The 19,134-nt window shown below is 40.9% G+C and overlaps 1 protein-coding gene across 4 annotated transcripts in view; it reads right to left on the bottom strand.

Annotated features, from left to right (window-relative positions):
- NNT (nicotinamide nucleotide transhydrogenase) overlaps positions 1-17,726 on the bottom strand; it is a 97,279-nt gene extending 79,553 nt beyond the window's left edge. Inside the window, exons 1-3 of one of the 4 annotated variants that reach the window (XM_059916353.1) lie at positions 17,519-17,726; positions 6,549-6,752; positions 1,717-1,946 (exon numbers count right to left, since the gene is read on the bottom strand). In XM_059916353.1, the coding sequence (XP_059772336.1) occupies positions 1,717-1,946; positions 6,549-6,699 (381 nt within the window). In that variant the 5' untranslated portion in view covers positions 6,700-6,752; positions 17,519-17,726. The other 3 variants (XM_059916356.1, XM_059916354.1, XM_059916355.1) reach the window with 3 other exon arrangements.
- Between the last annotated feature and the right edge of the window lie 1,408 nt (positions 17,727-19,134).

Here is a 19,134-nt window from a genome sequence, read left to right as displayed (position 1 = left end):
CCATTTAAAAAGGTGTTTTAAAATGTGTTTCACATCCCTGTTTAAAATCAATCTTAAAGTATATCATTTCATTAGCTCCCAATTTGCAGCAGTAGTGCTTTTAGGCTAGTAAGCACAGAAAAAAAAAAAAACAGCTCTGAGACTTATGTTTTAAAAGGAAACAGAAACACAAACACTGGGTCAATACTGTCATTTCACAGCATTTCATCTCAATTTACCTATGAGACACCTTTATCTGCTATTCCCATTTCAGTTGTTGATCTGGTGCTGCATGTGATTTTAGGTTCTGGACTTTAATTAAGACTCTCTGACAAGGTCTATTTTTCCTCAGTGAGAATCTATAATATAGATTTAATAAAAATTAGAGGACAACTTTGAATTAATTCTCCTGGCCCCTATCAAATGCTCAGCTGAGACTGTTGACATCTGAGTGAGTTAAGCCACTAGAACGTTTCCCTGAAGGTGCTTTTCGGGTCACTAGCTCCTCAGGATATTAACAGACTTGACTCAAAAAAGAGACCCTAAGATCAAGTAGTTTATTAGTACAAGTATAAGGTTACTTAAGTTTTTATATTGTAGGATTTCTCAGTGCATTTAACATGCTCATACACATTGTGAATCCCTAAAAGGAACACAGAGCATTTCTAAAACTTATGTGCACCCTACTAATCCTTTTTTGTGGGACATCTCAAAAGGTTTTGGCCACTAGAACATACATTAGAATGGATTATACTCATTTTTCTATTTTCTCTAAGCTCTTTTATTATACCAAGTTACATTACCAAGTATCACTATACCTAAACACTTAAAAACTTAACCTGAATTACTATTTATCTCCATATCATATTGTTATTAATTTCCTATAGAAGAAAAGTTTTGTGTCTCTGCAAAAAAACACTATTTAAGACCCTATCAAGTTATTCAGTGGACTGTATGTTAAAAAAACTATGTTATTGATTCCCCTTTAGAAATTAATGTAGAAAAAAAGCAGGTCTATCCTGAAAAAGTAAGAAGCTTATTTTAACCAGATAATCATGCTTATTTAGTCCATACTTCCTTACTTGCCTTGGTTACAGAAGGCTTAGGATTTAAGTTAATGTTCAGATACAGTCTCTCTTCTTTTCTCTACATGATTTTTTACTCAAGATTTTATTTGTAAAGCTCTTTAGCATATAGACCTCTATTACACATTACCTTAGGACCTTTTATTAAAGCAGGTAAGGCTGCTCTAAGCCCAACATTGCTTTTTCCAGAATAGTCTTCCCTCTCTAGAAATAGTACCTAAGTCGTTAAATCACTGTTCCTTCAAGGTATCAGGAACATACCTGTAGATCATTCTACATTCGGTCCCAGGAGGAGTTCCATGCCTCCTTTCCATTCTAGAAGCAGTTAAACACTCACCTGAGGGTACTGTGGACACATAGGAACCATGTACCGCAAATTTTCCCTAGGCAATAAGAAGGGAATTTCCACATAGCAAATGTAAAAAGGAAGATCACTTCTTCTTTTCTCATGGTTAAATATAGGTCACATTGCCTGATAAAAGTTCTACTGGAACATGAAGAATATTCACAACATGCAACCATTTCTTTGAGAAAAAAAGCATCATTTAAAAGTATGAAAAACTATAAGCATAGAAGAGGTAATTTAATCTTTCTACGAGAAGATTTAGAAAAGTCAGCATGCCATAAATGGAAGGGGGAAAGGAATAATTACTTTGACCACCAAATCAGAAGCCAGCACTTCCTTCACCCCTTGGATCTGGGCACCTGCTGCTCTGTAGTGATCATCTGAGAACTTGGAAGCTTCGCCAGCACCCGATTCCACAACAGTATTAAAACCCTGCTTGACCAAGGCCTGAACGCCAGCAGGAGACAATGCCACTCGCTTCTCATTTTGGAAAATCTCTTTGGGGACCCCAATAGTCAGTTGCTTATATGGAATTCCTACAACAAAGAGAAAAAAAAAAATTTGGTAAATAACAACACCAAAAGTCAGTGTTTTAATAATACGGTTCAGAAAACAGAAATGGGCAGTCTGTTCAAAATATGCTGCACATACAGGTTGCTGTTCAGAATGATGTTCCTGATTCATACTCATAATTTTTTGACTTTGTTTGATAAGATGACTGGAAATTTTTATACGTACTCTCCTGAAAATCCTAAATATTTTATTTAACCAAATGGCTCTCTTCAAGGTCTGTAACTAGCTTAGTTTATTCTTAGGGAAAAGTACGTTGAAAGGCCACTCAACAGGCTAACCCCACGCATCTAACTAACCCTCTCAGGTTTATAGTCTCCTGGTCTTTACCTTTAAGGAAGACAGAAGTAATTAACTATTTTGAAAAACAATCCTACACTAGACACTTTGATGGCCTGCCACACCCAAAGTCCTTTTCTTGGCAATTTGGCCACAGGCAATTCTTCATAGATTTCCAAGTGTTGTATCTTAAGACCTTCCATTCTTGGCCACAACTGATTAGACCAGGGGTCGGCAGCTGGATCAGAGATAACAGTCTACAGGCCAGACCTAAGGAAAACCAGCAGCCCATGAGATGACTTATACAGGAACTCTGCCCGAGGACACTCCATGTTGGCCAATGACTATCCAACCCAATCAGTTTCTCTCAGAGGGAGTTTGGATGCAAGACCCACCAAAAAGGACAAAGAGAGTAGAATGGTGCAGCAGCTATTCATAAACACAGCCATGAGATAATCAAAGGGAGGTCAGCAGCCACAGTGGTAGAAACATCATTAGTGGACATGCAGAGGAGTCATGGCTATGAAATTCAGAATAACATCCCACTTTTCCAAGAAGTAGATGAAGGGTTTCCTGGGCTCCCATACTTCCCAAGAATCCGTAAAAATAAACCCTCATCACAAAATATAACCTGATGTGATTGTGTTGCCTGCAACACAAAAGAACCTGTATAACACAAGAGTTAAATTATTTATATATGGTTCAGACCAGACTTAGCTAAAGTAGACTAGTTTCTTCTGTTGTTTTACTCAATATATGGACACAAACAGATATTTTTTTTTAATGAAGAGCGTCTGCTTCTATATAAGTTTTACTAAAGTTTAGAAAAGCCACTCTAGCAATCTAAACTCTGAATACATATAATAAAAAAATAAATCAAATTATCTCTACAGAGTAATTTATTGAGACCTTAGAGAGACTAAATCAACCTAAAATAGCTGCATTTGGACATACAGTCTTAGATCCCACACTGTTTAAGCAGTAATAATTGATAGTAAGCCAAAGGCAAACATATGCTGAATCTTGCTCTCTACTTAAAAGAGAGGGAGGAAAATAATTGAAAGCTGGCAAATATCTTGAATTAATGTGCAAAATTAAATTACATAAACTTATCTGGAGTTCACTTATCTGACAACCTCAAATTATCTAGGTCCTACATATAAGCCAAGGAAGCTACCAAAGACAAATGAAGTCATATCAAAAGGATTTAGGATCCAACCACAAAGGGCTTCTGCTGGCCAAATATGAGCCAATTTGAGCATCAAAAGGATAATTAATTGCAATGTAGTAAAATACATCTATAAAGATGTTAAAATCCATGAGTTCAGGATAATAATAAATATTTCAAAATTCAAAAAATAAAATATTCAAAAGATAAATATTTTCTAAAAGCTTCACTGGTCAACTCTGGAGAAAGTAAGGTGTGGTAGGCAGAATCATGGTCTCCCAAATATATCCATGTCCTAATCCTCAGAACCCAATACATGGCAAAGGAGAATTAAGGTAGCAGATGGAATTAAGGTTGTTAATCCGCTGACCTTGAAACAGGGAGAATATCCTGGATTATCTGGGTGGGCCCGATGTAATCACATGGGTCCTTAAATGTGGAGGAAGGGAGCAGAAGAATCAGAGTCAAAGAATAATTTGAAGACGCTATCCTGCTGGATTGGAAGGCGGAGGAAGAGGCCATGCGCCAAGGAATGCAGGCAGTCCCCAGAAGCTGGAAAAGGCAAGGAAACAGATTCTCCCCTAGAGCCTGTGGAAGTGAGAACCATTTCAGACTTTGGCCTCCAGAAGTGTAAAATAATAAATTTGTGTTATATGAAGCCAGTAAGTTTGTGATCATCTGTTACAGCAGAAGTAGAAAATGTATACATAAGAAAACGAACAGATTAGCAAAACTAGTAAATAATGGAAAATAATCAAACATCTACCCACCCTTCCAGTACAATCTCAGAGTAACTAAATACAGTTGGCCCTCCGTATCCATGGATTCAACCAACCACAGATCAAAAATATTAAAAAGAAAAAAAAAAATCCAGAAAGTTCTGAAAAGCAAAACTTGATTGTATTAGGCATTATGAGTAACCTAAAGATGATTTAAAGTGTACAGGAGGATGTGTGAAGGTTATGTGCAAATACTACACCATTTTATATAAGGCACTTGAGCACCCACAGATTTTGGTATCCACGGGAAGTCCTAGAACCAATTCCCCATGGATACCAAGGGATGACTGTAATACAGGGAAAGATTTTTTAATAGAAAAATTCTAGCTAATAAATGAAGATAAAATGATAGAATATCACCATTTTAAAGCCCCTGATAAAATCACAGATTTAGTTAATGATCATCAATCAAATGACTGCTACAGCCTTTGAGTGAAAAACTGATGGGAACTTCACAATAGATGGATCACACTGAGAGCATCTAAACTCACTGATTAATCTTCCTGATGTGCTGCAACAGATAGTACACAGCATCACCTATGAAGTACACTTGCCAAAAAAAGCAAACCTGAGTCTGATCAAGCCTCTAGCTCTAGCTAAATGTTACAGAAAATACAAGCGACAGAGAAACTGGTTAAATAATACCAAGGGAATTCAATAAGCTAAACCTAGAATGTGAGAAATTCTACAGGACAACTAAATTCTTCAAAAAATAAATTAAAAAGAAAACAGAGGAGAGGAACATACAGATCAAAAGAGACCCTGTTTGGATCATCATTTGAACAAGGCAACTGTTAAAAAAAAAAAAAAGAAAAGAAAAAATTGAGAAAATATGAATACTGACTGAAATTACTTTTCATGCTTTTCAATGTGGTAATGAAAGTGTGGTTATATTAAGGAATAAATAGGACCCTCATCTTTTAGAGGTAAAAAATAATTATCTAGGAAACAGTCAAGAACCAGAAATTAAACAAACAAAAAAAGTCTCATGCACAGTTGATATAGAGATCTTGAAGTCCACGCTTTCACTCACAAGGACAATTCCCATGTGCTCAATGTAGTTACTGACTTTTACTTTATACACAATTTTATCACACTGGATAATCTGGCTTTTCAGAACACTTTAAAAAAATCTGAAGATAAGGCTGAGGGCTCTCAGAGGCAGGTACCCTGCCAGTAGTGACTTATCATGAGAGAACAAGAAAAGAGCTGTGAAATCTACAAAAGGCAGACATAAGAACTCAAAAAACCTATCAGTTTAGGCGTCCTTAATGCACAAATAGTCCTACAAACAAAAAGGGAATTATTCTATACGGCAAAGACTTCTGGTTTCTCTCAAATAACCACGCTGTTCCTCCCCTAAAAATAACAGAATGCTATTTTTATTTGAGTATGTTGCCATCTAGAATAAAAAACTAAATGGCCAAGTCTCCCTTAGAGCTACATATTGCCACCTGTCTGAGTTCTGGCCAATGAGGTGTATACAGAGTGCTAGGAGGGTCTCTGGGCAAGATGCTTAAAGGGATCTGACTCAGCTTAGAAGGTTCCCCTTTGATACTCTCCTCCTTCTGGCTTGCACCCCAGAACAGAAGCAAGTGGAGGTCCTAGCAAGGAAGGCCTTGTAGGCCACTAGAAGACTTCAGCTCTTACTCTGTGTGACCTAGGAAGTTAGTTGCAAATTTTGAATAGAAGAGTGACATGATCTTTCATTTTAAAAAGATTATTCTCATTGTCACGTACAGAACAGACTGTTGCCGGGGACAGAAGTAGAAAGCACAGAGACCACTTAGAAGACTAATGCAATAATCCAGGTGACAGATGATAGTGGCTTGGACCAGGATGATAACAGTGGTGATGGTGAGAAGAGGAGAGATTCTAGATAAAAGGTAGAGCTGACCTATACCGATTATGAGGATCTGGAATGACTCCAAGGTTTCTGACCTGAGCAACTGAGATGAAGTTGCCATTTACTAAATCAAGAAACATTAATGCAGATCAATTAATACACCTAGTTCCTAATTCCTGAGCATAGCTGAGCCATATATGTACAATTCCCCAACACCGACCAGGAAAGAGGAAGAGCTGCTAGGAGAAATAGATACTATGAGCAATAGTTCCCTGGGTACAACTCAACTGATTTGACTTTTTTTTTTTCTGTTTTATTTTCTTTTCTGTTAGCACTGACAGTCAGGAACTTCCATACATGGAAAATATAAGAAAGCACTCATTTCGTTTTTTACTCAAAATGATCACTGGCAAACACAGGGCTGTAAAACTGCGTGCCTTATTTTATCTGTCATCAGGAGATCTATTGGCTCCCATGACATGAAGTGAGACTTTACCTGGTTTTACAGGGGCTTTACACCACAGCGCCTGATGTGTATGAAATGTTCGTAAAAAATCCTTCTTCCTAGGTAGAACCTTACAGGACCCCAAACTGCTAAGGAAAGGGCAGGAACAGCCAGCCACCGCTGTTTTCAGTAGGTTCGCCATGTTCACAGGAGCTCCCAACTTTCTGAATCCCCAATTTCCTTGAAGGTAAATCACTAAAGGAAAGAAAACGAAACATTTATGTGCTGAGAAAAACATACTTTGCCTTTTGTACATCAAAAACATTAAAAAAAACAAAACCCAGCTAATTCAAAGAGGTTGGAAAATAACAGTTAAATGTGGGCATCTACAATGAATTTATTTGCCAAGTCCTTTACTTACAGAAGATGCTTCAAAAGTTTGTTTCCAATTCAGGTATTTAAAACTTGGAATTCGTTTCCCACTTAAATTGTAGTTATAAACTCACTATTCAATTCCAAGCCTAGGTCACATAAGTCTAATTGATCCTTAATGTAGCTGGAAAGTTAAAAAAAAATGCTATAAAGTCCAGTCACATCTTACATGAAAGTCACTGTCTAAGTCAGCTTGTCCAGCAAAAATTGCATAAAATCAAAATTACCAATAATTTCCCTTAGATTGTCTAAAATACTGTACAATACAGTAGTACTTGTTTAGCCACCGTGTTATACAGAAAACACCTGCATACTTTTCAGTGCAGCAGGGTATTCATCCTGTGAGATACCCCCCCAAACCCAGATTGACTCAGTGAATGAGAGATTCATGTTTGTTAGGTGTACATCACAAGAAAATTAAACATGCATGGAATATGACTCCAATTTTAAAAAAGAAAGAAAAATTCCCTGGTTAACCTTATCACATAGGTTTGTGCTGGCAGATGTGGGCATAACTAGGAATTCTCTCAGTGGTTCCCACAAGTGGACAGTTTTTGCCAGCTCTAACTGAGCTAGGTGAAGTGTCATTGACCTTTGCTGTTTCTGAGGCTTCAGTGGCTACCTCAACCACCCTCCGTGGCAGATCCCCAGGGGTACATGGAAGGCACTCCCACCATCCCCCTGACTCCCAGTGCTCTCTTTCCTTCAAAAATGGGAAGAAGTAGAAGACCTGGAACTCCATCAATCAACCTCAGCTAACTCCACTAACTATGCCTTTAGGCTCTGCCCCATCATGCGGGCCCTACTGGGGTCCAGCACCCAAACCCAGCAGACTCCATAAACATACTTCCAGCTTCCAGAGGAAGAAGGGTCTAACTCATTTTTTATGTCATAACTACTGCCACAACTCCCTGAAGCAACTTCCTACAAACACCAGAAAGCAACAATGGGAACAGAAGTGCTCGATCCAGGTAGGGCTTATTCTTTTTTTTTTTTTTTTTTTAATAAGTATTTTAATTAATTAATTTTATTTTTGGCTGTGTTGGGTTTCGTTTCTGTGCGAGGGCTTTCTCCAGTTGCGGCAAGCGGGGGCCACTCTTCATTGCGGTGTGCGGGCCTCTCACTATCGCGGCCTCTTTTGTTGCGGAGCACAGGCTCCAGACGCGCACGCTCAGCAGCTGTGGCTCACGGGCCCAGTTGCTCCGTGGCACGTGGGATCTTCCCAGACCAGGGCCCGAACCCGTGTCCCCTGCACTGGCAGGCCGACTCTCAACCACTGCGCCACCAGGGAAGCCCAGGGCTTATTCTTAAGATGTCCTTTAGTTCAACAAACATGTACTGAGGGCTGAGTCTCAGAGGCACAGCCGTTAGGAGCATCTGTAGAATTAAACTGGAATAGGTCACAGACTTGGAGATAAGAAAAGTCAACAAGTAATAACACAGAAAGCAGAGTAACACAAATCCAAAGTTCCAGGCATCAGAGGAGATCATGTCCTCCTACAAGGCTAAGAAAAGGAAGGGAAAGGCATTTGAGAAGGAGAGAATACTATGAAAAAAGCTAAGGAAGAGGGAGCATGCAAGATGTGTTCAGGCATGCAATCAAAAATGGGAATAATTCTTTGCATTCAAATAGAAGGTTTTATATTTTCACAGCATTTCCATATATGTCATTTCATCGCAGTCCTAAAGCATTCCTGAGTCAATAAATACCTTCCTCATTCATTCATAGGTCACTTCTAGGGTTATTCATGGCTGAGAACAGAGAGCAAATAAGTTCAGAATTCAGCCACCCACTGGAAACATTCACTGAATCTATGCCAAGAACTGAGGGAGATACAAAGATATATAAAATATAATTCTTGGATTTTGGAACCAAGATGGTGGAGTAGAAGGACGCGCTCTCACTCCCTCTGGCGAGAGCACCAGAATCAGAACTAGCTGCTGGACAATCATCGACAGGAAGACACTGGAACTCACCAAAAAAGATACCCCACATCCAAAGATAAAGGAGAAGCCACAATGAGATGGTAGGACGGGTGCAATCACAGTAAAATCAAATCCCATAACTGCTAGGTGGGTGACTCACAGACTAGAGAACACTTATACCACAGAAGTACACCCACTGGAGTGAAGGTTCTGAGCCCCACGTCAGGCTTCCCAACCTGAGGGTCCGGCAATGGGAGGAGGAATTCCTAGAGAATCAGACTTTGAAGCCCAGCAGGATTTGATGGCAGGACTTCGACAGAACAGGGGGAAACAGAGACTCCACTCTTGGAGGGCACACACAAAGTAGTGTGCGCATAGGGACCCAGGGGAAGGAGCAGTGACCCCAGGGGAGACTGAACCAGACCTACCTGCTAGTGTTGGAGGGTCTCCTGCAGAGCCGGGCGGGGCGGGGGGGGTGCTGTGGCTCACCGTGCTAACAAGGACACTGGCAGCAGAAGTTCTGGGAAGTACTCCTTGGCGTGAGCTCTCCCAGTGTCCGCCATTACCCCACAAAAGAGCCCAGGTAGGCTCCAGTGTTGGGTTGCCTCAGGCCAAACAAGCAACAGGGAGGGAACCCAGCCCCACCCATCAGCAGTCAAGCAGATTAAAGTTTTACTGAGCTCCGCCTACCAGAGCAACAGTCAGCTGTACCCATCACCAGTCCCTCCCATCAGGAAACTTGCATAAGCCTCTTAGATAGCCTCATCCATCAGAGGGCAGACAGCAGAAACAAGAAGAACTACAATCCTGCAGCCTGTGGAACAAAAACCACATTCACAGAAACACAGACAAGATGAAAAGGCAGAGAGCTATGTACCAGATGAAGGAACAAGATAAAACCCCAGAAAAACAACTAAATGAAGTGGAGATAGGCAACCTTCCAGAAAAAAAATTCAGAATAACGATAGTGAAGATGATCCAGGACCCCGGAAAAAGAATGGAGGCAAAGATCGAGAAGATGCAAGAAATGTTTAACAAAGACCTAGAAGAATTAAAGAACAAACAGAGATGAACAATACAATAACTGAAATGAAAACTACACTAGAAGGAGTCAGTAGCAGAATAACTGAGGGAGAAGAATGGATAAGTGACCTGGAAGACAGAATGGTGGAATTCACTGCTGTGGAACATAATAAAGAAAAAAGAATGAAAAGAAATGAAGACAGCCTAAGAGACCTCTGGGACAACATTAAACGCAATAAAATTCGCATTATAGGGGTCCCAGAAGGAGAAGAGAGAGAGAAAGGACCAGAGAAAATATTTGAAGAGATTATAGCCAAAAACTTCCCTAAATGGGAAAGGTAATAGCCACCCAAGTCCAGGAAGCACAGAGAGTCCCACACAGGATAAACCCAAGGAGAAATATGCCAAGACATATAGTAATCAAACTGGCAAAAATTAAAGACAAAGAAAAATTATTAAAAGCAGCAAGGGAAAAATGACAAATAACATACAAGGGAACTCCCATAAGGTTAACAGCTGATTTCTCAGCAGAAACTCTACAAGCCAGAAGGGAGTGGCATGATATACTTAAAGTGATGAAAGGGAATAACCTACAACCAAGATTACTCTACCCAGCAAGGATCTCATTCAGATTCGATGGAGAAAGCAAAGGCTTTACAGACAAGCAAAAGCTAAGAGAATTCAGCACCACCAAACCAGCTCTACAACAAACGTTACAGGAACTTCTCTAAGTGGGAAACACAAGAGAAGAAAAGGACCTACAAAAACAAACCCAAAACAATTAAGAAAATGGTCATAGGAACATACATATCGATAATTACCTTAAACGTGAATGGATTAAATGCTCCAACCAAAAGACACAGGCTTGCTGAATGGATACAAAAACAAGACCCATATATATGCTGTCTACAAGAGACCCATTTCAGACCTAGGGACACATTCAGACTGAAAGTGAGGGGATGGAAAAATATATTCCATGCAAATGGAAATCAAAAGAAAGCTGGAGTAGTAATACTCATATCAGATAAAATAGACTTTAAATAAAGAATGTTACAAGACACAAGGAAGGACACTACATAATGATCAGGGGATCAATCCAAGAAGAAGATATAACAATTATAAATATACATGCAACCAACACAGGAGCACCTCAATACATAAGGCAACTGCTAACAGCTATAGAAGAGGTAATTGACAGTAACACAATAATAGTGGGGGACTTTAACACCTCACTTACACCAATGGACAGATCATCCAAAATGAAAATAAATAAGGAAACACAAGCTTTAAATGATACAATAGACCAGATAGATTTAATTGATACTTATAGGACATTCCATCCAAAAACAGCAGACTACACTTTCTTCTCAAGTGTGCACGAAACATTCTCCAGGATAGATCACATCTTGGGTCACAAATCAAGCCTCAGTAAATTTAAGAAAATTGAAATCATATCAAGCATCTTTTCTGACCACAGCGCTATGAGATTAGAAATGAATTACAGGGAAAAAAACGTAAAAAACACAAACACATGGAGGTTAAACAATACGTTACTAAATAACCAAGAGATGCCTGAAGAAATCAAAGAGGAAATCAAAAAATACCTAGAGACAAATGACAGTGAAAACACGACGATCCAAAAGCTATGGGGTGCAGCAAAAGCAGTTCTGAAAGGGAAGTTTATAGCTATACAAGCCTACCTCAAGAAACAAGAAAAATCTCAAATAAACAATCTAACCTTACACCTGAAGGAACTAGAGAAAGAAGAACAAACAAAACCCAAAGTTAGCAGAAGGAAAGAAATCATAAAGATCAGAGCAGAAATAAATGAAATAGAAACAAAGAAAACAATAGCAAAGATCAATAAAACTAAAAGCTGGTTCTTTGAAAAGATAAACAAAATTGATAAACCATTAGCCATACACATCAAGAAAAAGAGGGAGAGGACTCAAATCAATAAAATTAGAAAGGAAAAAGGAGAAGTTACAACAGACACAGCAGAAATACAAAGCATCCTAAGAGACTACTACAAGCAACTCTATGCCAATAAAATGGACAACCTGGAAGAAATGGACAACTTCTTAGAAAGGTATAACCTTCCAAGACTGAACCAGGAAGAAATAGAAAATATGAACAGACCAATCACTAGTAATGAAATTGAAACTGTGATTAAAAATCTTCCAACAAACAAAAGTCCAGGACCAGATAGCTTCACAGGTGAATTCTATCAAACATTTAGAGAAGAGCTAACACCCATCCTTCTCAAACTCTTCCAAAAAATTGCAGAGGAAGGAACACTCCCAAACTCATTCTATAAGGCCACCATCACCCTGATACCAAAACCAGACAAAGATACTACAAAAAAAGAAAATTACAGACCAATATCACTGATGAATATAGATGCAAAAATCCTCAACAAAATGCTAGCAAACAGAATCCAACAACACATTAAAAGGATCATACACCATGGCCAAGTGGGATTTACCCCAGGGATGCAAGGATTCTTCAACATACGCAAATCAATCCATGTGATACACCATATTGACAAATTGAAGAGTAAAAACCATATGATCATCTCAATAGATGCAGAAAAAGCTTTTGACAAAATTCAGCACACATTTATGATAAAAACTCTCCAGAAAGTGGGCATAGAGGGAACCTACCTCAACATAATAAAGGCCATATACGACAAACCCACAGCAAACATCATTCTCAATGGTGAAAAACTGAAAGCATTTCCTCTAAGATCAGAAATGAGACAAGGATGTCCACTCTCGCCACTATTATTCAACATAGTTTTGGAAGTCCCAGCCACAGCAATCAGAGAAGAAAAAGAAATAAAATACAAATTGGAAAAGAAGAAGTAAAACTGTCACTGTTTGCAGATGACATGATACTATACATAGAGAATCTTAAAGATGCTACCAGAAAACTATTAGAGCTAACCAATGAATTTGGTAAAGTTACAGGATACAAAATTAATGCACGGAAATCTCTTGCATTCCTATATACTAATCATGAAAAATCTGAAAGAGAAATTAAGGAAACACTCCCATTCACCATTGCAACAAAATGAATAAAATACCTAGGAATAAACCTACCTAGGGAGACAAAAGACCTGTATGCAGAAAACTATAAGACACTGATGAAAGAAATTAAAGATGATACCAAGAGATGGAGAGATATACCATGTTCTTGGATTGGAAGAATCAATATTATGATAATGACTCTACTACCCAAAGCAATCTACAGATTCAATGCAATCCCTATCCAATTACCAATGGCATTTTTTACAGAACTAGAACAAAAAACTTAAAATTTGTACGGAGACACAAAAGACCCCAAATAGCCAAAGCAGTCTTGAGGGAAAAAAACAGAGCTGGAGGAATCAGACTCCCTGACTTCAGACTATACTACAAAGCTACAGTAATGAAGACAATATGGTACTAGCACAAAAACAGAAACATAGATCAATGGAACAAGATAGAAAGCCCAGAGATAAACCCACGCACCTATGGTCAACTAATCTATGACAAAGGAGGCAAGGATATACGATGGAGAAAAGAAAACCTCTTCAGTAAGTGGTGCTGGGAAAACTGGACAACTACATGTAAAAGAATGAAATTAGAACACTCCCTAACACCATACACAAAAATAAACTCAAAATGGATTAGAGACCTAAATGTAAAAGCAGACACTATAAAACTCTTAGAGGAAAACATAAGAAGAACACTCTTTGACATAAATCACAGCATGATCTTTTTTGATCCACCTCCTAGAGTAATGGAAATAAAAACAAAAATAAACAAATGGGACCGAATGAAACTTCAAAGCTTTTGCACAGCAAAGGAAACCATAAACAAGACGAAAAGACAACCCTCAGAATGGGAGAAAATATTTGCAAACGAATCAACAGACAAAGGATTTATCTCCAAAATATATAAACAGCTCATGCAGCTCAATATTAAAAAAACAAACAACCCAATCCAAAAATGGGCAGAAGACCTAAATAGACATTTCTCCAAAGAAGACATACAGATGGCCAAGAAGCACATGAAAAGCTGTTCAACATCACTAATTATTAGAGAAATGCAAATCAAAACTACAATGAGGTATTACCTCACACCAGTTAGAATGGGCATCATCAGAAAATCTACAAACAACAAATGCTGGAGAGGGTGGGTGTGGAGAAAAGGGAACCCTCTTGCACTGTTGGTGGGAATGTAAATTGATACAACCACTATGGAGAATAGTATGGAGGTTCCTTAGAAAACTAAAAATAGAATTACCACATGACCCAGCAATCCCGCTACTGTGCATATACCCAGAGAAAACCATAATTCGAAAAGACACACGCACCCCAATGTTCATTGCAGCACTATTTACAATAGCCAGGTCATGGAAGCAACCTAAATGCCCATCGACAGACGAATGGATAAAGAAGATGTGGTATATGTATACAATGGAATATTACTCAGCCATAAAAAGGAACAAAATTGGGTCATTTGTTGAGACGTGGATGGATCTAGAGTCTGTCATACAGAATGAAGTAAGTCAGAAAGAGAAAAACAAATATCATATAGTAACGCATATATGTGGAACCTAGAAAAATGGTACAGATGAACCAGTTTGCAGGGCAGAAATTGAGACACATATGTAGAGAACAAACGTATGGACACCAAGCAGGGTAAGTGGCAGGGGGATGGGGGTGGTGGTGTGAGGAACTGGGAGATTGGGATTGACATGTATACACTGATGTGTATAAAATTGATGACTAATAAGGACCTGCTGTATAAAAAAATAAATTAAATTAAATTTAAAATTTTTTTTTAAAAAAGATAATTCTTGTCTTGAGGGAGGTTTTGAACTACCATTACCAAGGACCTAGTCCTATCCCAACTTCCCCACTTACCCTAGTTTCTCTTCTTGGATCATCCCAGCTCCCCAACAACCACCATTCTCACTGGTCAGGCTTAGCCAGACCTCATCAGCAAAAGAACAAAGCTGGCTAGAATACAGGCCGAGTATCGTCTAAGCCTGCCGCCACTCACTCGCTGTTTGACCTGAATCTCTCAGCACCACAGTCTGCTCATCTATAAAACGAGCACAGGAAAGCTCCTTTCTAGGACCCCATTAGGCTCTAGAAGTTTTATGATTAGATGAGATTTTGCAATGCTTTAAAGCTGAAGTCCTATTTCATGGCCTGGAGCCTGGAAAATTAGCCCTGCCTACTTGAAAATGTCACTAAGCCTAAATCAAATAAAAATGACCCTGAAAGATATTCAGAGAATATCTGAACCATGCTATTACAGCCTAGTACTTGTTTACATCAAAGATAGTACAGTTGACCCTTGAACAACGGGGGTTTGAACTGCATGGGTCCACTCCTAGGCGGCTATTTTTCCATAGTAAATATTAACAATACTACAATATACATAGTCTATGGTTGGCTGAATCCTCGGATGGGGAGCAACTGCAGATACAGAGGGCCCTTATTCAAGAGCCAACTGTATTCCACCTTGATTGTCACATTTTCTCCTATCTTCACTTTAAAGCTCTGCTGTTATATTATCCATGTCTTCTATGGCTTTTAAGCAATGGAGAAAAACTTTACAACTCAAAATTGAAAAAAAAAACTGTTTTTTTTAGTATGGCATTCATACAGCCGTTTAATGTAAGTTATTTTGGTAAATATCTCCCCTAATAGATTAAAATCCTTGGAGGCAAGCACCTGAGAGAGGATAGCATTGAGGCTAAGAGGGTGAACTCTTGGTTGGAAGGCCCCACTCTGCAACGCATTAGCTGTGTCACCCTGGCAAGTCACTTCTTTGTGTCTGATTTCACCACCTTTAAAATGGGGAAAATAATAATGGCACCTATCATATAGGGTTATTGTGAGGATTAAAAGGACACAGTATCTTAATTGCTATCAGTGTTCACTTTGGTATTACCTCTGGCCCAGTGCCTTGCACAAAATAGAGGAAATCAACAAGTATTGTTTGACTGAGTGAATGAATAACTAGGGATAGGTAACCTGAAGCCTGGGGATCTATGAACACATTCTCCAAGGAGCTTCAGGAAATTTCCTTTAAAAATTAAATGCTACGTAGCTTTGTGGAAAAGTGATTCCATCAGCAAAGCTAAGCAGCCTGGGCACACTTGCTGATAAGAAAGCAATCCTAAACTGTCCATTCAATTAAAAAAAAAAAAAGCCAAAGTTTGCAAGTAAAAGGGGTGCCCTGGAGAAGAGCGAAATATTTTAAATTAAAGCACACAAGCCTCACCGTTCCTAACAGAGCCTGTCCTACAAGACTCCTTACGAACAGATTCCTTAAGGACTTCCCTGCACCAGAGAGCAAATAAAGGACGCCTGCAACTTTATTAAACAAGTTACACTTCTAAAACGAGACAAACCAACCAAGGACACAATACCCTACAAAAGCTTAGACTGGCAGGCAGCGTGACGTCGCCCAAAGCCACGGGTTTAGCTCCTCCCTCTGCAACTAAACTGCCACCCTGCTGGCATCTGCCCGGGACCGCTATTTATAACCTTCCCCGGAAGCCGATTGGCCGAGGCGGCGTAATAGTCATTCCGCCTCCGGGGTTCGAATCAGCTCTGCCCCCTCCGCTGTCTCTCCCGCATTGCCAGCCCCGGCCCCACTCTCGGCCCAATAGAGGCATGCCCCGACCACCACCAGCCCGCCTCCGACATACACTCACAACTTTCGACACCAACTGTGTCTCCAGCCAGTCACCCACCCCAAATTCCCTCCGGGTTCAAGAACAATTTCGGGGCGTCCAGGTGCCACCTCTCCGGGTGCACCCCGTACCAAGAGTCCTCTATGACCTCCTTCCCTCCTTCCATCCTGTAACCTGAAACAACCCCGTACAACTCCCGCCGCCCCACAAAGCTCCAAAATCTGCACCTGCACAGCTGACACCTCGTTTCCTGCCCTCAGCGAAGACGCAGTTTTCGAATCCACCATCCCCCACTTGCTTCCACGTCGCCCCCGCTCGAGACAAGAAAGGGGGCCCTCGAGGCACAGTTCTCCTTCCCGGCCCAAGGCTCCCGAGGGTCCACCACGTGCCGGGGTCACTGCCGACCCCGCCCCCTTCGGCTCCTTGACAGGTCTCCTTCTCCGCGGGCGCCGGGATCTTCTGGACCAGCCCCGCGCCCCTTCCCCAGCTGCGCCCCAGGAGCGCGCCCGGGCTGCCGCCGCCTTGACGCTCACCTTGGCAGGGAGGCGGGGCGGCCGCGGGTTGCGAGGGGACGCCGCGCTGGCAGACCCGGGCTCCAGCCCCGCGGCGCGGCGCCTCCAACCCGGAAGAACAGCCCCAAGCCGGTGGTGGCTGAGGCCACGTGACGACGGCACAGTCCCCACCCCGGCCCAGCGCCCTCTCCTCGCCGGGCCCTTCTTCCCGCCCGGCTGCCTCCACCAGCCCGCCCGCCCGCCAGCCCTCTCTCCGAATGAGAAAACGACCTCACGAAATGCCCCTTAGCGCACAAAGGCCAGTTACCCCAAGGAGCCCTTCCCTCTCCTTGGTGGCAGCCAAAAACCTCTTTGTCCCGGGCTCGACCTGCGGCCTCCCCGCCCCCCGCCCCCCCGCACTTTCCCTCGGCCCGTCCTTGTCAATCAAACCTGGAGCCCAACGCAGGCGCTGAAGTTTCCAGGGCTACATTGGTCCTCTCCTGGAGAGCCAGTTACAAAGTGTGATCGCCTCTCCCGTGTCCCACCAGAACGAATGAAATAACAGACCTCCACTTTTGGTACCTGACTTTCCTCTAGCTGTCTAGGAAAAATCAGAACTTCTAAAACAGAAGACCAAAGGACAAGTGGGAGGAGGCCAGGAGGTGGTGAAGGGCGGGAATGGGGGCGTTGTTTTTCCATTCCGGACGGAGGGGTGGAGTTAAATTCCTCTGAGAAGAAGTCAAGGCTCCAAAATTAACACACATCTGCTGACTGGTCTCCCTACGGCACGCCCACAGAAAGTCGTGTGCTTCTGTTCTTATTAATATCCAGGGGCTGGAGAGCGCCTTTGGTGGACGTTAAGTGTCCTGACCAGGCCTAGGCTGATTTCGGCAAAACAACTGAAGGACGCTGAAACGTAATGACTTGTGTTACTTAGTCTACAGGTGTCTTCTGATTAAAAGTGGGAATAATAAGGTAGAGAGTATAAATTGGTTCGCTTACCCAAAGCTGAATTATCACGAAGTGTCAGTATGGTCACTGCATTTTTACTTTAATTGAGATATCTAAGATGAGTTAAAAATTATGAATCTCAAAGGCATGAGGCAAACAGATATTCCATATCCTTAAAAAGAAATAAACTACAGGGAAACCCTTATTTTGAGAACATTTCTTGTCTTTAACCAACACAAAAGATCATACAACTTGAGGACTTCCACTGCATCCAGACGAGGTAAAAACACTGTTCCTGTCCTGGAAGAATTCACAGACAGGAAAGGACACAGCCTCATGTTTTAAAATAATAATGAACGGTGATAAGTGCAACCCTAGAAACAGTTTCAAAATACTGCAAGTACAGTAAGGCATGAGTAGTTGATAAGGATTAAAACTAAGCTCCTTTCACTATGTATGTAAGTCAAATCAGTATGGTGTACGCCGTAAACATATGCATTGCTGTGTGTCAACTATATCTCAATAAAACGTGGGAAAAAACTAAGGTAGGTTTAAAACGTGTTGGGGGGTGGAGCAGGGGTTTTCTTTTCTCTCCCAAGGCTTAAAAATCAGTGGTTCCCAGCTGGGGACAATTTTATCCCACAGTGTCAGGAGACATTTTGGTCATCACAACTGGAAAGGGGAGGCATCTAATGGGTAGAGGCCAGGGATGCTGCTAAACACCCTATATTACACCGGATAGCCCCTTACAACAAAGAATTATCTGGCCCCAAACAGCAACAGTGCCAAGACTGAGAAACCCTGGCTTAAATAAATGCTCAATGGCTTATTTAATTTGACTTAATTTGTGATTATATGACTGGAGAGCAAATCCAAAGATGATATATCGATTTTCACTTTTTCTGTTAAATAGTAAGTATATGGTAATTTTTTTTCATAAATTTATTTATTTTATTTTATTTACTTTTGGCTGCATCGGGTCTTTGTTGCTGCGCACGGGTTATCTTCTCATTGCAGTGGCTTCTCTAGTTGCGGAGCACGGGCCCTAGGCGCGCAGGCTTCAGTAGTTGTGGCTCGCGGGCTCAGTTGCTCCGCGGCATGGAGGATCTTCCAGG

The sequence above is a fragment of the Balaenoptera ricei genome, chromosome 3 (genome assembly GCF_028023285.1).
Source record: "Balaenoptera ricei isolate mBalRic1 chromosome 3, mBalRic1.hap2, whole genome shotgun sequence".
Taxonomy (NCBI): Eukaryota; Metazoa; Chordata; class Mammalia; order Artiodactyla; family Balaenopteridae; genus Balaenoptera; species Balaenoptera ricei.
The sequence above is the reverse complement of the archived record's forward strand: the minus strand, read 5'-3'. Positions and strand labels throughout refer to the sequence as shown.